Source organism: Tympanuchus pallidicinctus, unplaced genomic scaffold (assembly GCF_026119805.1).
Source record: "Tympanuchus pallidicinctus isolate F22 unplaced genomic scaffold, pur_lepc_1.0 scaffold46, whole genome shotgun sequence".
NCBI lineage: Eukaryota > Metazoa > Chordata > Aves > Galliformes > Phasianidae > Tympanuchus > Tympanuchus pallidicinctus.
In genome coordinates, this window is record NW_026294765.1 from 250,994 (window position 1) to 267,542 (window position 16,549).

General features: G+C 57.0%; 1 protein-coding gene across 5 annotated transcripts in view; it reads right to left on the minus strand.

Annotated features, from left to right (window-relative positions):
- The window catches only part of ATCAY (ATCAY kinesin light chain interacting caytaxin), a 34,791-nt gene extending 21,405 nt beyond the window's left edge, over positions 1–13,386 (minus strand). For 2 of the 5 annotated variants that reach the window (XR_008210911.1, XM_052702598.1), the window contains exons 1-12: positions 13,093–13,386; positions 11,561–11,675; positions 7,183–7,247; positions 6,665–6,886; positions 6,329–6,514; positions 5,738–5,840; positions 4,982–5,113; positions 4,130–4,216; positions 3,791–3,889; positions 1,069–1,104; positions 787–822; positions 222–257 (exon numbers count right to left, since the gene is read on the minus strand). Coding sequence is in view for 4 of the 5 variants with exons in the window: in XM_052702598.1 (XP_052558558.1) it covers positions 222–257; positions 787–822; positions 1,069–1,104; positions 3,791–3,889; positions 4,130–4,216; positions 4,982–5,113; positions 5,738–5,840; positions 6,329–6,514; positions 6,665–6,886; positions 7,183–7,247; positions 11,561–11,637 (1,079 nt within the window). In the remaining variant the exon portion in view is untranslated. Of the gene's footprint in view, positions 1–221; positions 258–786; positions 823–1,068; positions 1,105–3,790; positions 3,890–4,129; positions 4,217–4,981; positions 5,114–5,737; positions 5,841–6,328; positions 6,515–6,664; positions 6,887–7,182; positions 7,248–9,258; positions 9,539–11,560; positions 11,676–13,092 lie in introns of those variants that run through there. The other 3 variants (XM_052702599.1, XM_052702600.1, XM_052702601.1) reach the window with 3 other exon arrangements.
- Between the last annotated feature and the right edge of the window lie 3,163 nt (positions 13,387–16,549).

Below are 16,549 nucleotides of genomic sequence, written 5' to 3' on the forward strand. Positions count from 1 at the left end.
ACTGCATCCCATGGGCACCCATGGGTGCCCCATCCCCAGAGCAGCCCAGGGCCACGGGGCGGGTGAGGGGCACCCATGGAGTGGGTGGAACTGGGACGTTTCCCCTCCAACCAAAGTGATGATTCTGGGATGACACACGTGTTGGAACTTTTCACGTTGCATACTACAAATGCAACAAAACCCCATAGCAGAGGGGAGGCAGAAGGGAATGGTGGTCCAACCTGGTTTCTTGATCCTCTGCAGGGGGCACAGGCCTGCTGGGAAGAGAACCATGGCTGCAATTAGTGAATTTGCCCCTTGGCCCCGAGGTCCTGCGTGTTCCCATTGCTCAAAGGGGTCCTGGCACATCTGACCCACAGCTCTGGGGAGGGAGCTGCTGAGAACAAAGCAGAGAGGCCAAAGCAGAGCTAACACCAGGCCAAGCGATCCTGGCTTTGGCTTTGGACACTGTCTTCCAAACCTTCCTAGAATTTTCCTTCCCATCTAATGTTACAGCCTCTGGGGGCACCCAAATGTGCCAGATAGCAGCACTTGGCCCTCTGCACTTTCCCACTGTGCAAGAGCTGAAACTGAACGTTCCCAGTGCTGCTGGCTGTGCTCCATGACCAGGTGGCTCTGCCAGCTTATGGAGGTGACAAACAGGGCTGGGGATCCACGCACACAAATGAAGGTCAGCAGCAAAGCTGCAACAAAAGTAGGCCTTGCTGTGACCCCGTTCTCGTGCCAAGAATGCCTCAGGTATTTTCTAAGTGAGGGATAAAGTCTAAGTGAGGGATAAATCATTACCTTTCCCTTTCAGCCACGTCTTGTTTCTCTTCTGCCCTGTAAGCAAGAAGCGCATTTGAAATCTATCGCGTTTTGGGAGAGCAGAGAGTTTAAGGTCTTCCCGAGGAGGGCTGAGGACGCTGCCCTGCTGTGCAGGAGTGGGACTGGGAAAGCTGGAGCTGAGTGGGGTGGGGGCTGCAGGGAGCAATGAGAGGTTCTGCATTAGAGGAGACGGGGGCAGAGTAATGCACAGAGAAAAAGGGCAGCAGTTTCCCGAGTGAAGGAACCTGAGAGCAGTTCTACCTTTCTCTCCTGGCCTTGATCCTCTCTTCTTCAAATCTGCAACAAACAAGAAACACTTCTTCAGCATCACCCCGCTGACACCACTTGCTTTTAGCAAAACACAGTGTTTGCTCTCCATGCTTCGGCTCTGGGGTGGCAGGGAGCTGCCTGCACACCATTGCTTGGCACACACCGAGAAGCCAACGTCCACCCCAGGCTCTGTGCTCCCAGCGTGCAGCGTTGGACCCAACACGACGTCCTTTGGACCCAACACAACGTCCTTTGGATCCAACACGACGTCCTTTGGATCCAACACGATGTCCTTTGGATTCAACACGACGTCTTTTGGATCCAACACGACGTCCTTTGGATCCAACACGACGTCTTTTGGATCCAACACAACGTTCTTTGGATCCAACACGACGTCCTTTGGACCCAACACGACGTCCTTTGGACCCAACACGACGTCCTTTGGACCCAACACGACGTCCTTTGGATCCAACACGACGTCCTTTGGGTCCAACACGACGTCCTTTGGATCCAACACAACATCCTTTGGATCCAACACGACGTCCTTGGAACCCAACACGACGTCCTTTGGATCCAACACGACGTCCTTTGGATCCAACACGACGTCCTTTGGATCCAACACGACGTCCTTTGGGTCCAACACGACGTCCTTTGGATCCAACACGACGTCCTTTGGACCCAACACGATGTCCTTTGGATCCAACACGACGTCCTTTGGACCCAACACGACGTCCTTTGGATCCAACACGACATCCTTTGGATCCAACACGACGTCCTTTGGACCCAACACGACGTCCTTTGGACCCAACACGACGTCTTTTGGATCCAACACGACGTCCTTTGGATCCAACACGACGTCCTTTGGACCCAACACGACGTCCTTTGGACCCAACACGACGTCTTTTGGATCCAACACGACGTCTTTTGGATCCAACACGACGTCCTTTGGACCCAACACGACGTCCTTTGGATCCAACACGACGTCCTTTGGACCCAACACGACGTCTTTTGGATCCAACACGACGTCCTTTGGATCCAACACAACGTCCTTTGGATCCAACACGACGTCCTTTGGACCCAACACGACGTCCTTTGGATCCAACACGACGTCCTTTGGATCCAACACGACGTCCTTTGGACCCAACACGACGTCCTTTGGACCCAACACGACGTCCTTTGGATCCAACACGACGTCCTTTGGATCCAACATGACGTCCTTTGGATCCAACACGACGTCCTTTGGATCCAACACAACGTCCTTGGAACCCAACACAACGTCCTTGGAACCCAACACGACGTCCTTTGGACCCAACACGACGTCCTTTGGATCCAACACGACGTCCTTTGGATCCAACACGACGTCCTTTGGATCCAACACGACGTCTTTTGGATCCAACACGACGTCCTTTGGACCCAACACGACGTCCTTTGGATCCAACAAGACGTCCTTTGGATCCAACACGACGTCCTTTGGACCCAACACGACGTCTTTTGGATCCAACACGACGTCCTTTGGACCCAACACGACGTCCTTTGGATCCAACACGACGTCCTTTGGATCCAACACGACGTCCTTTGGATCCAACACGACGTCCTTTGGACCCAACACGATGTCCTTTGGATCCAACACGACGTCCTTTGGATCCAACACGACGTCCTTTGGATCCAACACGACGTCCTTTGGATCCAACACGACGTCCTTTGGACCCAACACGACGTCTTTTGGATCCAACACGACGTCTTTTGGATCCAATACGACGTCCTTTGGACCCAACACGACGTCCTTTGGACCCAACACGACGTCTTTTGGATCCAACACGACGTCCTTTGGATCCAACACGACGTCCTTTGGACCCAACACGACGTCCTTTGGATCCAACACGACGTCCTTTGGACCCAACACGACGTCCTTTGGATCCAACACGACGTCCTTTGGATCCAACACGACGTCCTTTGGATCCAACACGACGTCCTTTGGACCCAACACGACGTCCTTTGGATCCAACACGACGTCCTTTGGATCCAACACGACGTCCTTTGGACCCAACACGACGTCCTTTGGACCCAACACGACGTCCTTTGGATCCAACACGACGTCCTTTGGATCCAACATGACGTCCTTTGGATCCAACACGACGTCCTTTGGATCCAACACAACGTCCTTGGAACCCAACACAACGTCCTTGGAACCCAACACGACGTCCTTTGGACCCAACACGACGTCCTTTGGATCCAACATGACGTCCTTTGGATCCAACACGACGTCCTTTGGATCCAACACGACGTCTTTTGGATCCAACACGACGTCCTTTGGACCCAACACGACGTCCTTTGGATCCAACAAGACGTCCTTTGGATCCAACACGACGTCCTTTGGACCCAACACGACGTCTTTTGGATCCAACACGACGTCCTTTGGACCCAACACGACGTCCTTTGGATCCAACATGACGTCCTTTGGATCCAACACGACGTCCTTTGGACCCAACACAACGTCCTTTGGATCCAACACAACGTCCTTGGAACCCAACACAACGTCCTTGGAACCCAACACGACGTCCTTTGGACCCAACACGACGTCCTTTGGACCCAACACGACGTCCTTTGGATCCAACATGACGTCCTTTGGATCCAACACGACGTCCTTTGGACCCAACATGATGTCCTTTGGATCCAACACGACGTCCCCCTCCGTCAGTGCCATTGTACTCACTGTGAGACGCAGTCTGGGATCTGGACGTGCTCCATAGGGATGAGCTGCTCCAGTTCCTCCAGGCTGTGAACGTATTGGATCTTATTGATGAACTTCACGCTGGCAGAAGAAGAGAAGGAGTGTGAGGCCTTGGTTTGCTTTTCTCTCTGCAGGAGTTCTGGTGTTCCTGATGGAGGTGTGGAGCTCCGCTCCTCTGTGCCCATCTCCTCCTCCTCCCCTCCTCTCTGTGCTCCCTCTGCTGCGTGGTCTCACTTTGGGCACCGTTACCCAAAGCTGAGCGCAAGATTAATGCAATTCCCATTCTGAAACCATTCACATTTGGAAGTGCTTTACATTTACCTGATGAAGGGCCTGGAAATAGCCAGCACCGTCCGGATGAACCACGAGGGATGCACAATGATCAGGGCTTTGAGGTTCTTCCGCAGCCTGGAGGGAAACCATGGGATGGAACGTCAAACTTGAGAGCCGTTCTCAACCCCACTGTGATCTGTCAGTGCTTGGAAGCCTCCATGGAGCCGAGGAGCTGCACGTGGGGGCCTCCAACCCAAAGCCCATGGGCTCACGTGCACTGTGGGAGCACTGAGATGGCAGCTTGTAGGATGGCTGCCTACAGGTGTAGGACAGTCCCTACACGGATCTGAGTCAGGGGAGGAGGGAGATGAGGGGATGAAGTCAACAAGATGTGACAGAGGGGAGAAGATTACAGAATCTGGAACTTGGCTGAGGCCAATGGGATGAGGTCCAACAACACCAAGCACTGGTCAGGTTCAGAGAGGGACAGTGGATCTGAGAAGGGGCTGGAACACAGTGGGGACTTAGAGAGTGGTTTAGGGAATGGAATGGGTCAGTATGGAGAAGAGGAGGCTCAGGGGAGACCTGCAGCTCCTGAAAGGAGGTTGTGGCGAGGGGGGGTCGGCCTCTGCTCCACGTAACAGCGATAGGATGAGGGGGGATGGCCTCACAGTGCACCACGGGTCAGGCTGGGTATGAAGAGGAACTGAAACAGTGGTGAGGTTCTGGCACAGCTGCACAGGGAATGGGGGGTCACCACTCCTGGAGGGGTTCAGAGCTGTAGAGAGGTGGCACTGAGGGACGTGGGCAGTGGGACGGGTCGGGGGTTGTGTAGGTCTCTTCCAACCTGAATGATTCCATGGAAGCAGTGAGAGATGTGGGAGGAGGGCAGGATCTCACCGTCTGTCTATCATCTGGTAGCACTTCTTCAGCCACCCCAGCCCCGGCATCCTCCTCCGCGGCGTCGCTCCGTTCAGGTACACGATCATGTAGTCCTCAGCCACCAGCAGCTCCAGGCTGCTGATCACGTAGCTGCAGGATGGTCAGAAGCAACGGGGACGTGAGGCTCAGAGAAGGCACTGCAAGCTGCCTCCATCATCCCAAAGGGACTCCGGGTCCCTCTGCACACCAAACTCCCCCGGCACCACATTTCATAGAATCACAGAAAGGCCTGGGTTGAAAAGGCCCACAGTGCCCATCAGTTCCAACCTCTGCTGTGTGCAGGTCGCCAACCAGCAGCCCAGGCTGCCCAGAGCCACATCCAGCCTGGCCTTGAATGCCTGCAGGGCTGGGGCATCCACAGCCTCCTTGTGCATTTCCCAGGGGTTCCCCACGCTTGTTGGCACAGTGCACGCATCAGTAGATGTCTCTGCACTGTTTGCTGCCCAGAGCAGCAGCTACAAGCTGTTCAGTGCTCTGTGGCTATGCCCGAGTCCATCGCCAGCATAATTAACACGGAGTGTCTGAACACTCTGACTTATCAGCCTTGTTTGTGAGCACTGAGGACATCTCAACGCAGTGACGTTCCCCCCAGCTGCAGGCTGCAGACATGTGGCCCCAGTTCAAGCTCCTTCCAGCTGAGGTTCCAGATGCAATGAGCAAACAGCAGCCCTGGAGCCCAGGTTGCCTTCTCTCCATCCTCTCCCATCCACTTACAGGAAGAGGTTCTCCATGATATAGTGGTAATCAGCCAGGTTGCTGTCTGGCAGGTAGCAGGCAGCGAAGACGATGATGGCATTGAGTCCTTCTCCGTAGTACCCTGGAAAAGAGGCACAGGCACCATCAGCTGCTCCTTCCAGCAAAGATCTGTTGGTAAGTCTGGCTCTGCTCAGCTCTGGGGAAGCATTTGTCCCTGCGATGGACCTTTGTCACAGCTGAGTTCATCTCCAAGCTGGATTTTGTCTGTGACATGCATGAGGGGCTCAGGGAAGGAGGAAAAAAGGGCAGAGCAGAGAGTTCTGCCCCAGGTTTTTGTATGACCACATTCAAATGGCCCCCACCTATGGGTACCTTCACCTCTGGCTGTGCCCCAGAGAGGTCCAGAGGGGTTTGGCACCTTTGGTCACTGCAGCATTGGGAATTGGTGGGAAGGCTCAGGGAGGTTCACACTGCCTCGGAGCCACACGTAGCACTGCTGGTGTTTATTGCAGCTCCCTGCTTCTGCCACGAGCAGCACAAAGCCCCCCGACTCGAAGGGGACAGCTGGCAGAGCCACGAGGGCAGCCAGCCCCCAAGGCATCCCCTCACCTCCGTGCGTCACCACCCTCATGTAGGGTTTGATCATCTGCAGGTCGATGCGGTGCTCCTGCTCCCCAATGATGACGGTCCTCCAGAGCCGCCCGTTGGTTGCGCTCCCATCCTCTGTCCCGCCGTCCCCAAACAGATCTGCGCTGTCCCCAGGCATGTTCTTGGCCGTGGCCACAGGAGTGTCATCTGGCAAAGGGACAAACCCTGCACATTACCCCAGGCTGAGGTCGGGCTGCAACCTGTGAGCTCTGAAAGCAGCGTTTCTAGCAGCGAGCGGTGCCGGAAGCGGTGAAAGTGAGGCCACCCTCGCCAGTTCACCCAGAGCCGTCCTCATACCTTCCCATTCCAGCTCGTTCCCATTCCCCAGGAATTCGAGGGAATCCGTCTCGTCGGGCGTTTCGATGTCATCCACGTTGATATCCAGATCATCTGGCGTGTCCAAGAAGTCATCGGACAGAATGGAGCCTTCACTCTGGTCCAGGGAAATGTTGATTTCAGGTGCGACAAGCGTCTTCCGCTTACGGTGCGCCCCGTTAAAGTTTAAGGTATGTGGGGGAGCTGGAGTCAAAAGGAAAACAAGGGACAGGTTGTCCTGGCCCTGCATCCTCAGTGCCAGCCGTGCTGAGTTTCTTCGTCCCGTTTCAGGTGATGCTTCAGGTGTGGTTGCATGGAAGCACCGATGCTTTGAGATCCCAATTTCCCCCCCCCCGGGTTTGTGTCAAAGATCCCCAAATTGAGATGTGGTTCCTCTCCTGATTGGGCGTTTTGGTGGAGCTGCCCTGTGGCCACCTGTGCTCTGCCACCCCATGGGGTTTGTGCTCCCCAGGGACCCCGGTAGGTGGGCTGGTACTTACAGGATGTGTGCTCGTCCTCTGTAGGGCTGCCCAGCGACTCCATGCCAGTCTCTTCTGGGAGAGGCCTGCAGGCAAGCGGGAAAGTTGGGAAATAAGGGATTTTTAGGAGAAAGTCACCCTGTGGAGGGAAGTGGGGATGTGATGGAACAACACACAGCCCCGCGTGGGCTCTTCCCTTTGGGAGCGTCAGCCTGGTGATGACTTGGGGTGCTCTGCCCAACAACTGCGCCATCCCAAGTAACTTCCAACCCGTCCCTCCAATGCTGCTCGAATCCAACTGTCCCACAGAAAGGATGGGAAATCTGAGCAGAAAATCAGAATGGAAAAGCGGAATGGAAGACTTGTATTGAAAATCTAGCCAGAGACACCAGAATGCGTTGTGTCCCTGGAAATGCTGGTGCCATCCTCCTATCCCAAAGTCTGACTTTGCTCCATCAGTGGCTCTGTTGGTGGTCAAGGTGAGGTTTAAACCTTAGCTATGAGCACAGTGTTCTTGGCCTCTGCAGCCAGCAGTGGCGCCTGTGTTGAAAGCAGATCAATTTGGAGTGGAGATCCGGGCACCAGAACCCAAACCTGACCTGGGAGCTGAAGGCTGACCAACCACAGCTCTGCTCCCTGGGCTCCTGCAGCCCCGGGGTGAAAATGCTGGAAATGCCCATGGTTCAGCTCCCTTTCCCGACGCCAAGGCCAGGTCTCATCATGTGGCTGTTGTCCTTTGGAAGGTGGAGATGCTCCCAAGCCATAGAGGGGACAGATTCTGCACAGCTGGTGGCACTGAGCAGCGCTGTCACCCTGAGCTGGACGCTTTCTGGACACTTTTCCCTTTAGTTTGGGTTGGAAATCGTGCCTTTCCTGGATGTTGGCTGGGGGAGACGTTTTGCAACCTTGTTATTGCATCATGGCCAAATCCCACTGACCCCATGGCGCCTTCGTGACATCAGTGGGTTCCCAAATCTCACCAACCCCATGGCACATCTGTGGTGTCAATGGGTTCCCAAATCCCATTGACTCCATGGCACATTCATAGTGTCAATTGGTTTCCAAATCCCACTGACCCAATGGAAAACTGATAATGTCAACGGGCTCCCAAATTCCACCGACCCCATGGCACCTTCATGGTGTCAATGGGTTTCCAAATCCCGCTGTCCCTACAGCACATTCCTAATGTCAGTGGGTTCCCAAATCTCACTGACCCCATGGCACGTGCATGATGTCAGTAGTTTGCAAATCCCACTGACCCTGTAGCACATTCATGGTGTCAATGGGTTCCCAAATCCCACTGACCCCATGACAGATTGGTCCCCAAATGGTCAACAGGTCCCCAAATCCCACCAACCCCATGGCACACCCGTAGTGTCAATGGGTTCCCCAATCCCACTGACCCCAAAGCACATTTATAATGTCAGTGGGTTCCCAAATCTCACTGACCCCAGGGCACCTTCATGATGTCAATGGATTCCCAAACCCCATTGACCCCATAGCACCTTCATGGTGTCAATGGGTTCCCAAACCCCACTGACCCCATGGTGTCACAGGGCTGTTTGAAGAAGGCCCTTCTGAGCCCTCCTTGTTCCCCCATTGCTGTTCCTCCCCTTGCTGGGAGCTCCCAGCAGCAGGGGATGAGCGTTGGGCCTGCAAGCTGAAATCCTGCATGCTGGGATGTCCCCAGGGAGAAACACGGGGGGAAAAAAACCAAACATTTTTAATGCAGTGCTGGGAGAACGGGGATGGGACAGGGACAGATCCCACAGGGACGACTGCCGCCGTGTCAGCTGCAAGATGCTGCCCCAAATTAAAGCACGCACATCTTCCGAGGGAGGGCTAATCCTCCCCGAGCTGCTGTTGTTTATTCATGAGAGCCGATCAAAGCTCTCGCTGCCCCACGGGCGGTGAGCAAAGGCCCCGCAGCCCCCTGCGCACCCCCAGCCCTCCCACCCCCCGTCCTGCTGTTTATCCAACAAACGCGGTGCGACGCACGCTTTGGCCCCACGGCACCAAAAGGAGGGGAAAGGGGCAGCGCCATTTCCCAAGGAGCGGCAATCCCGATGTCAGACGCAAAGAGAAAAGGTCTCTTACCTTCCCGAGCGGGATGCGATCACCGCCCCCCGGCTCTGCCTCCCCCCACACCGCGATTCCAGCAGCAGAACGGCTCTAAGGCTCCGGGAGGAGCACCAGATTGCTCAGCACTGCCCAACACCCGCAGCTCTGCATGGGATGCGATGGGTGCACGGCGAGCACGGCGAGCACAGAGAGCACAGAGAGCACAGCGAGCACAGCGAGCACAGAGAGCACAGCGAGCACAGAGAGCACAGAGAGCACAGAGAGCATGCTCCGACCCCACGGCATCACAGCATCACTGCATCACAGCATCATGGAATCATGGCATCACGGCACCACAGCATCACAGAATCGTGGAATTACGGCATCACAGCATCATGGAATCGTGGAATCATGGCATCACAATGTCATGGCATCATGAAATTATGGAATCATGGCATCACGGCATCACGGAATTAACAGAATCACGGAATCATGGCATAACTGCATCCCAGCATCGTGGAAGCATGGAATCATGGCATCACAGCATTGGAATTCCACGATTCCATGATGCTGTTGGCTGTGCTCTTATGTGAACAGCACAAGAACGTCACAGCATCATGGCATCATGGCATCATGGCATCGTGGCATCGTGGCATAACTGCATCAGAGCATCACAGCATCACAGCATCACAGAATCACGGAATCATGGCATCGCAGCATCACGGCGTTGTGGCAGCCACCACGCAGCCCACAGGAGGACCCTCTCCTCCCCACGTCCCACTCTATCAGCTGCAGCTCAGCACATTGGCATCACGCCTTGCACAGTGCCTGCATGGGGAGGGCTGGGGGCAGCTCTCAGGAAGGAGCTGTGTTCAGTGCCCAGCCTGGAGCTCGCTTAGGATGGAGGCATCGCTCCATTGCAGAAATCAGCTCCTGATTTCACCCCTCTGTGGCAGATCCTGCACTCGGGGTCCCACGCTGCTGCCACCCTCATCCCTCGCCCTTGTCCCACATCCCTTGGCCTCTCCCCAGTTTGCATCCAGGAGCTGCATTGCTGGGTGAGCTTGCTGCTGCACGGCGAGGCGCAGCGCATCCCTCCTCCATCCGTGGGTTTGTATGGGGAGCACAGGCTGGCACACCGCGCTGCTGCCCCACACTGCCCAGGCGACCAGCAAAGGTCTGCACGGCTCTCAGCAGGGAGAGAAACCTCCCCCAGAAACACAGGACCCTGCTGTGCCTCCACTCCCCTCTCTTTTTGGCACAGAGATGCTCCCACCGACGCCGCAGCTGCGCTCGGGTCGAACAGAGCGACGCTCATCCGCCGGCCCTGAAGGACACAAGGAGGGCTTTCAGGGCTGCACGTGCCATCCCACAGCGCACACTGCGCCTCTGTGCCACCGACTCTGCCACCCTGTGGGTTCAGCTGCAGCTGGGAGGGGGCACAGCCTCCCCCAGAGCCCCCGCTCCGTGCTGCTGGAAGTGCGGGTGGAGGGGGGGGATGTCGCCTTAACGCCTCCGTCTGCTGGGCTGGAGGGATGTGGGGTCCCAGAGGTGGCACCAGGTGACCTGGGGTACCCAGCGTGTCAAGGGAGAAGTGTCATAAGGTCCCAAAGGTGGCACCAGATAACATAGGGTCCCTATAATGGGGATGGGTGCTACAGGGTCCCATAGATGGCACCAGGTGACGTGGGGTACCCAGCGTGTCAAGGGGAGGTGAGTGTCATGATGTCCCTAGGTGCCGTAGGTTGCCTGTTGTGCCAAGGGGACGGGTGCTATAAGGTCACATAGGCATCACCAGGTGACATGGGGTACTCATGAGATGGGTGCTGTAGGGTCCCATGGGTGACACCGGGTGCCATAGGGGACAGGTGACAGAATTGGCACCAGGTGACATGGGGCGCTCACTGTGCCGAGGGGACAGGTGACACGGTGTCCCATGGGTGGCACCAGGTGACACGTGGCACCCAACATGTCACGGGGAGGGGTGCCACCAGGTCCCATAGGTGGCACCATAGGGTGCCTGCTGTGCAAAGGGGATGGGTGCCATAGGGTCTCCTGGGTGGCACTGGATGCCGTGGGTGCCCACTGTGCCCAGGGGATGCGTGCCATGGGGTCCCGTGGGATGCCAAGGGGACAGCTTCTGTAAGGACCCATAGGTGGCACCAGATGCGGACAGGTGACACAGGGCCAGGTTCTGCCACTCGATCTTCGTGTCCCAACAGCTTTGGTTCCACTTTGCTCCATTTGGGAAGATGCTGCTCGACCCACAGAGCAGCAGGCAGAGCCCCCCTCCAACCCTCCGGACTTCCATCCACAGCCATCCCTGCTGCTTCCCTACCTGGGGAAGTCCTCGTCCTGCCACTCCTCCTTCACATCCACATTCTCCATCCGCAGGGTGGCTTCTGTGGTTCCCATCACGCTCGGGAGGCGCTTCCCACAAGGAAGGGCTCAGTCTGGAAGGTGGAAGGGAGAGAGGTGAGTTCAGCCCTACGGGCAGTGGGTTCAGGGCAGGGGCGCCGACCCCACAGCCACAGAGAAGCGGAGGGGGTTGTGGGGTCTGCAGGAACTCGGGGTGCTGTGGGGTTTTGTAGGATGAGAGAAAGCAGCATTAAATTGCGCCAGGAGAGGCAGAGGGTGGGAATTGGGAATAATTTCTTTGATGGAGCGCTCAGACATCGGCACAGGGAGTGCTGCCACCGTCCCCAGAGCCACAAAGGTGTGGGGAGGTGGGCAGTGGCAGAGCAGGATGGGGCTGGGTTGGGGCCTGGGGGGGTCCTTTCTGAGCGGACCCCACGATTCTGTGGCCTCCCGAGATGCTTTGGATCAGAACAGAGGAGGTGAGGGCAGCCCTGGATCTACGCAGCAGCTGTATTTCCTCCATGCTGCGGTGCCCTGAGCTCTCCCTGCCCACCGATAACCACCCCTTCCCCCTTTGCATTTTCTTCCAGTACCAACCTCAACCTTCACAAGTTCTGCTGACCTGGATGGATGCTGATGGCTGTGCTTTGGCAAAGAAAGCCCCGAGCACCCCTGCCTGCCCCACTCCCCGTCCCCACACGTGTCCCCGTGCTTGGAGAGGAGCAGGAGAGGGTGAGGAGCTCCCAGGGCCGTGTGCTTCCCCAAAGGGGTCACTGCCAGCATCGCTCTTGGATGAACCACAGTCGCAAAACAGGAGCAGCTCAGACGGAGGTGTGCGGGATCCACACCCAGGGCCTTGTTCTCATGGATGCCAACCCTGACAGCGCCTTCAGACTGTGTATAAATATATCTGCCACCCTTAGAAGGTTCCAGCAGGAGCCGAGCCTCCTCTCCTATTTCCCACCAGCCCATCCGTGCTGTGTGTGATCCCCCACCCGGGGCCCGGCCCCCCACTCAGCCCCACTCAGGGCAGACCCACAGCCCCCAACCCGGGGCTGCCAGGCGCTCAGGGCACTGCATGGAACGGGGGGGGGGGGAAGGGAACGGTGGGCGCAGCACCGACCCCTCTCTGCAGCTCCCCCTGCGCGCAGCCCCGGTGCTGTCGGTGCTCCCGGCTGTGGGCAGCGCCCCGTAGATATTATTACACCGTATCTGTGGGGCGGGAGGCCGGCGCTGATTTCCCAGCCCGTCGCCCTTGAGGCTCTTTTCCTCTCGCCCGCAGGATCGGTGGGGGGAGGACGCCCGTGTGCGCACATCTGCTCCGAAGGAATGAAGCGGCGAAGGGACCGAGCAGGGCGCATCCCTCTCCGCACCTCTCCCTCTCCTCCCACCGCATCCCGTCCATTCGCGGCCCCATTTTGGCTCTCTCCGTTCCTACGGATCCCGCATCGCCCCCCCCCGCAGCTGTGCCCGCAGCCCCCGAAGCCCCCCGGAGGTGCCGTTCTCACTCACCGCCGCTGCGGTTAACGGGGATCGACGCCTCGCATCCCCCCCGGGATCGCCGCTCGGGGGATGCGGGGATGTGCGGGTGCATCCAGGTGGGTCCCCGCTGCAGGAGCCGCTCTGGGGCTGTCACTGGAGGGGAGCGGAAGGCTGCGCTTTGTATCCTTCCATGGCCGTTCCTTCTCCGCCTCCGGAGGTGTTTCGCTGTTTTCTTCGGCACTCTGAATTCAGCTCATTGCAGTGCTTTGTGTGCGGGGAGGATGGCGGTGGTGACAGAGAGGGGGTGTCGTAGGAGATGGGTGGAGAGAAGGAGCCCAAAGCAGCCCCCCCCCACCCCCCCAATGCCGCCGCTCCTCCCATTGGCTGCGAGGCACCAAATCTCTCCCAGCTCTTCCCCGGGGCGGCTGATGCTGCCGTGCCCATCGCCCATCGGATGCGGCCCCACCGGAGGTGTGGGGCTGGGTGACCCGGCCCTACGGGAAGTGTGGGGCTGGGGAGTCGGGGGGGTGGGTGGAAAGGGGGTGGAAGGGGAGGGGTGATAAGGAGAATGCGGTGATAAGGAGAAACGTGGTTCCAGCAAGCGAGAGCTTTGCTGCGTCAGATGCATCCTGCCTTGAGCCGATCTGCGCTCACACCGCGCGGTCTGACTTCTGGTGCCGAGCAAACGCGGCCAGCACAGCCCGCCGCGCAGCTCCCGTCGCTTCCAGGATGTCAGCAGCACCGTCGCCCCGAGGCCTTTGCGGATTCCTTTGCAAGAAGAGGCAGCTATTTCTGTCTGCTGCGGATTTGGGCTCAGATTGGCACCGTCTGCTCCCCGGGCTGCTGCACGGCGCTCCCTCCGGCTCCGAGCAGAGCATCGCCCCTGGGTCCCGCGCAGTGCAATCCTTGCACGCCGGCTGCAGCGCTCCCAGTGCAGGAAGCACGCTGACTTTTCCCTCGGATTCTTTGCAGAAACAATCTGCACTGCTTCTATTCCACAGCAGGCACTTTTCCCATCACCGCCGATGGCACGGTTGGTTTTTTTGGGCAGCTGTTCCTTTGGCATTGCTGTGATGGAGATCAGACCTCGGAGGAATGCTGGGCTGCTCCCTGCTTACAGCCCCCAAGGCACGCAGGAGCCTTAGGGCTGCCTTGCTCAGATCCCCTTCTATACGTTCCTTTATGGCAGACAGAGGCCCACAGTGACTGACGGAGGTGCCAGGAGGTCCATAAAACCCAACAGCTCCAACGTTTCTCACCAACCCCAGCACTGTACAGTTAGCATTTGCCTCATACCTTCATTTTCACATCAGAAAGGCCATTCTTACGTCCCCAGGGCAGCTGTGACAGCATGCAGCTGTGTACAGCAGTGTACGAATGCCATCTACAGGCTGGGACGTGGGGCAGGGGTACCCGTGGGGCAGAGCTGTGCCACCCGCATTGCCCCAGCTCACCTTGCCAGGCCAAATATCTGCATTTTTAGGAGTCTGTTTTCTGTTGGTTGCACTGAGCTCGTTGTGCCGCAGTTGCTGGAGGAATTGTGCCCCTCTGAGAGCTGAGTGCCACTCCTGCAGTCCTGGGATGGGCGACAGTGGGATGTGCTGTGCGGGATGAGAGCCTGACCGCATTCTGAAGCAGCTCTTTTAGCACAGAGTGGGATTGTGAGGGTTGGAAAAGACCTCTCACCTCCCTGAACCCAACCTCTCACCTCCCTGAACCCAACGCCAGTCCATCCCACCGTGCCCACTGGCCGCGTCCCGCTGTGCCGATCCCTGTGGCTCTCAGCGCCCCCCGGCACGGTGACCCCGCCGCTCCCTGGGCAGCTGTGCCAACACAACTCTGCTCTCTGAAGAAGTTGTTCCTCGTCCCCAACCCGGTCCTCCTCTGGTGCAGTGTGAGGCCGTCACCCCTCATCCTATTGCTGCTATCTGGGAAATGAGGCCAACAAAAGGATGGAATTTGGGCTTTGGGGTGGTGCCCACTTTAGGTTTGGTCCACGCCGGTCTCTCGATTGCTCCCCTTGCCTGGAATAACACATTCACACATTGCTTTTTCAGTCTCAGAGCCCCATGCAGGGGGGGGAGGGAAGGACGGTGTGCCCCTTTTGGGAAGAGCATCTCCCTTCCATTTCCCTGGCTGCGATGTCCGTGCTGGGCAGCAATGGGCACTTTGCAGTGCTCCGCAGCCTCCAGTTGATTTGCTGACACGTGTGAGCCAGCCTTGCTCAGAAACGCCGATGTTATTGCAGCAAATCCAGATGTCGTGCGCAGGCACACGATGATTTCGGCGTTCCGGGGTTGGAAGGGTGCTTTGGCTGCAGGAGATGCGCAGAACGGGCTGCAGGGGGCCCTCGGCGCCAGGAGATGCGCAGCTCGTGGATTGCTCGTGTCTGGGAATGTGTGCGCAGCCGTGCAGCTGCCAGCAGTCTGGCAGTGCTTAGGGCATTGAAAACGTCTGTCTGCACGGGCAGGGAGCTGAAATATTTGGGGCTGGCAGAGCATCTCAGAGCTCAGCGCTCGGCGGTGGAGAACTCGGAGGTTCCGCACTCAGAGATCTCTCTCCATTCACTCTCCTGCTCCCCGACCTCAACAGGTGGAGAGCACAGAGCCAGGGAACGTTTGGAAGGGCCCTCCAAGGCCCTCCGGATCCAACCCCCAAACCACAGCCGCTGCCCAAAAGCCCAGATGGGAGCCGTCCGTGACACATTTCCTCCTCTTTTTGACCACCGCCACCATTGCGGGATGCTGAGGGCGATGTTGGGTTTTGATGATCCCCGCGGATGGACAGCCCACATCCGCTCTGTACAACCAATTCCAGCTCTTTCAGTGAAGAGAAATAACAATTCTCCCACTCTGCCTAAAGGGAATTCATTTCAGCGCCCGGCCCGCTGCCTCTCCTCCATTCGCTGGGCACCACCAAGAATCTGTCTCCAATCACACAGAGCCGGCCTGTTGAAAATGAGATGAAACATTCGTTTATAAGGAGAAATAAAAGGTTATTTTGGTCCCTTTGAAATTATTTACAACTTCAGTTTTTGTGCTTAAAATGAAAAGTAAAAAAAAAAGAGTATTTTGAGGATGAAAAACACCAGGCTTTGCTTGGATACACTTGAAATTAAACTCCTTAAAAGTTTTATTGCGCTGTGACATTCTCCATTTGCAATTTGCCTGCCTTTAATTAACGAGGAGGGGACCGAAATTCATACAGCTGAACACAGAGAGATGTATTTTTGGGACAGCCAACCATTTCCATTGCCTCTGCATGAAGAAAGAAAACGTTTTGCTGTGACGAATGAAAAGGTTTCGCTTTGCTGCTCTTCCTCCTTCATCCATTCGAACCATTCGATCTTTAAGGGAAATCGATGGTTTGTACACATCTGGGCTCCACCTGCAGGGTCCAAGGGAGGAGATGGGGGAGGATTTCCAGGTTTGGGGGCTCAGGTGCTGTTGGGGGTTTGGTGCTCCTGCAGTAGAGCCAAGCTGCCGAA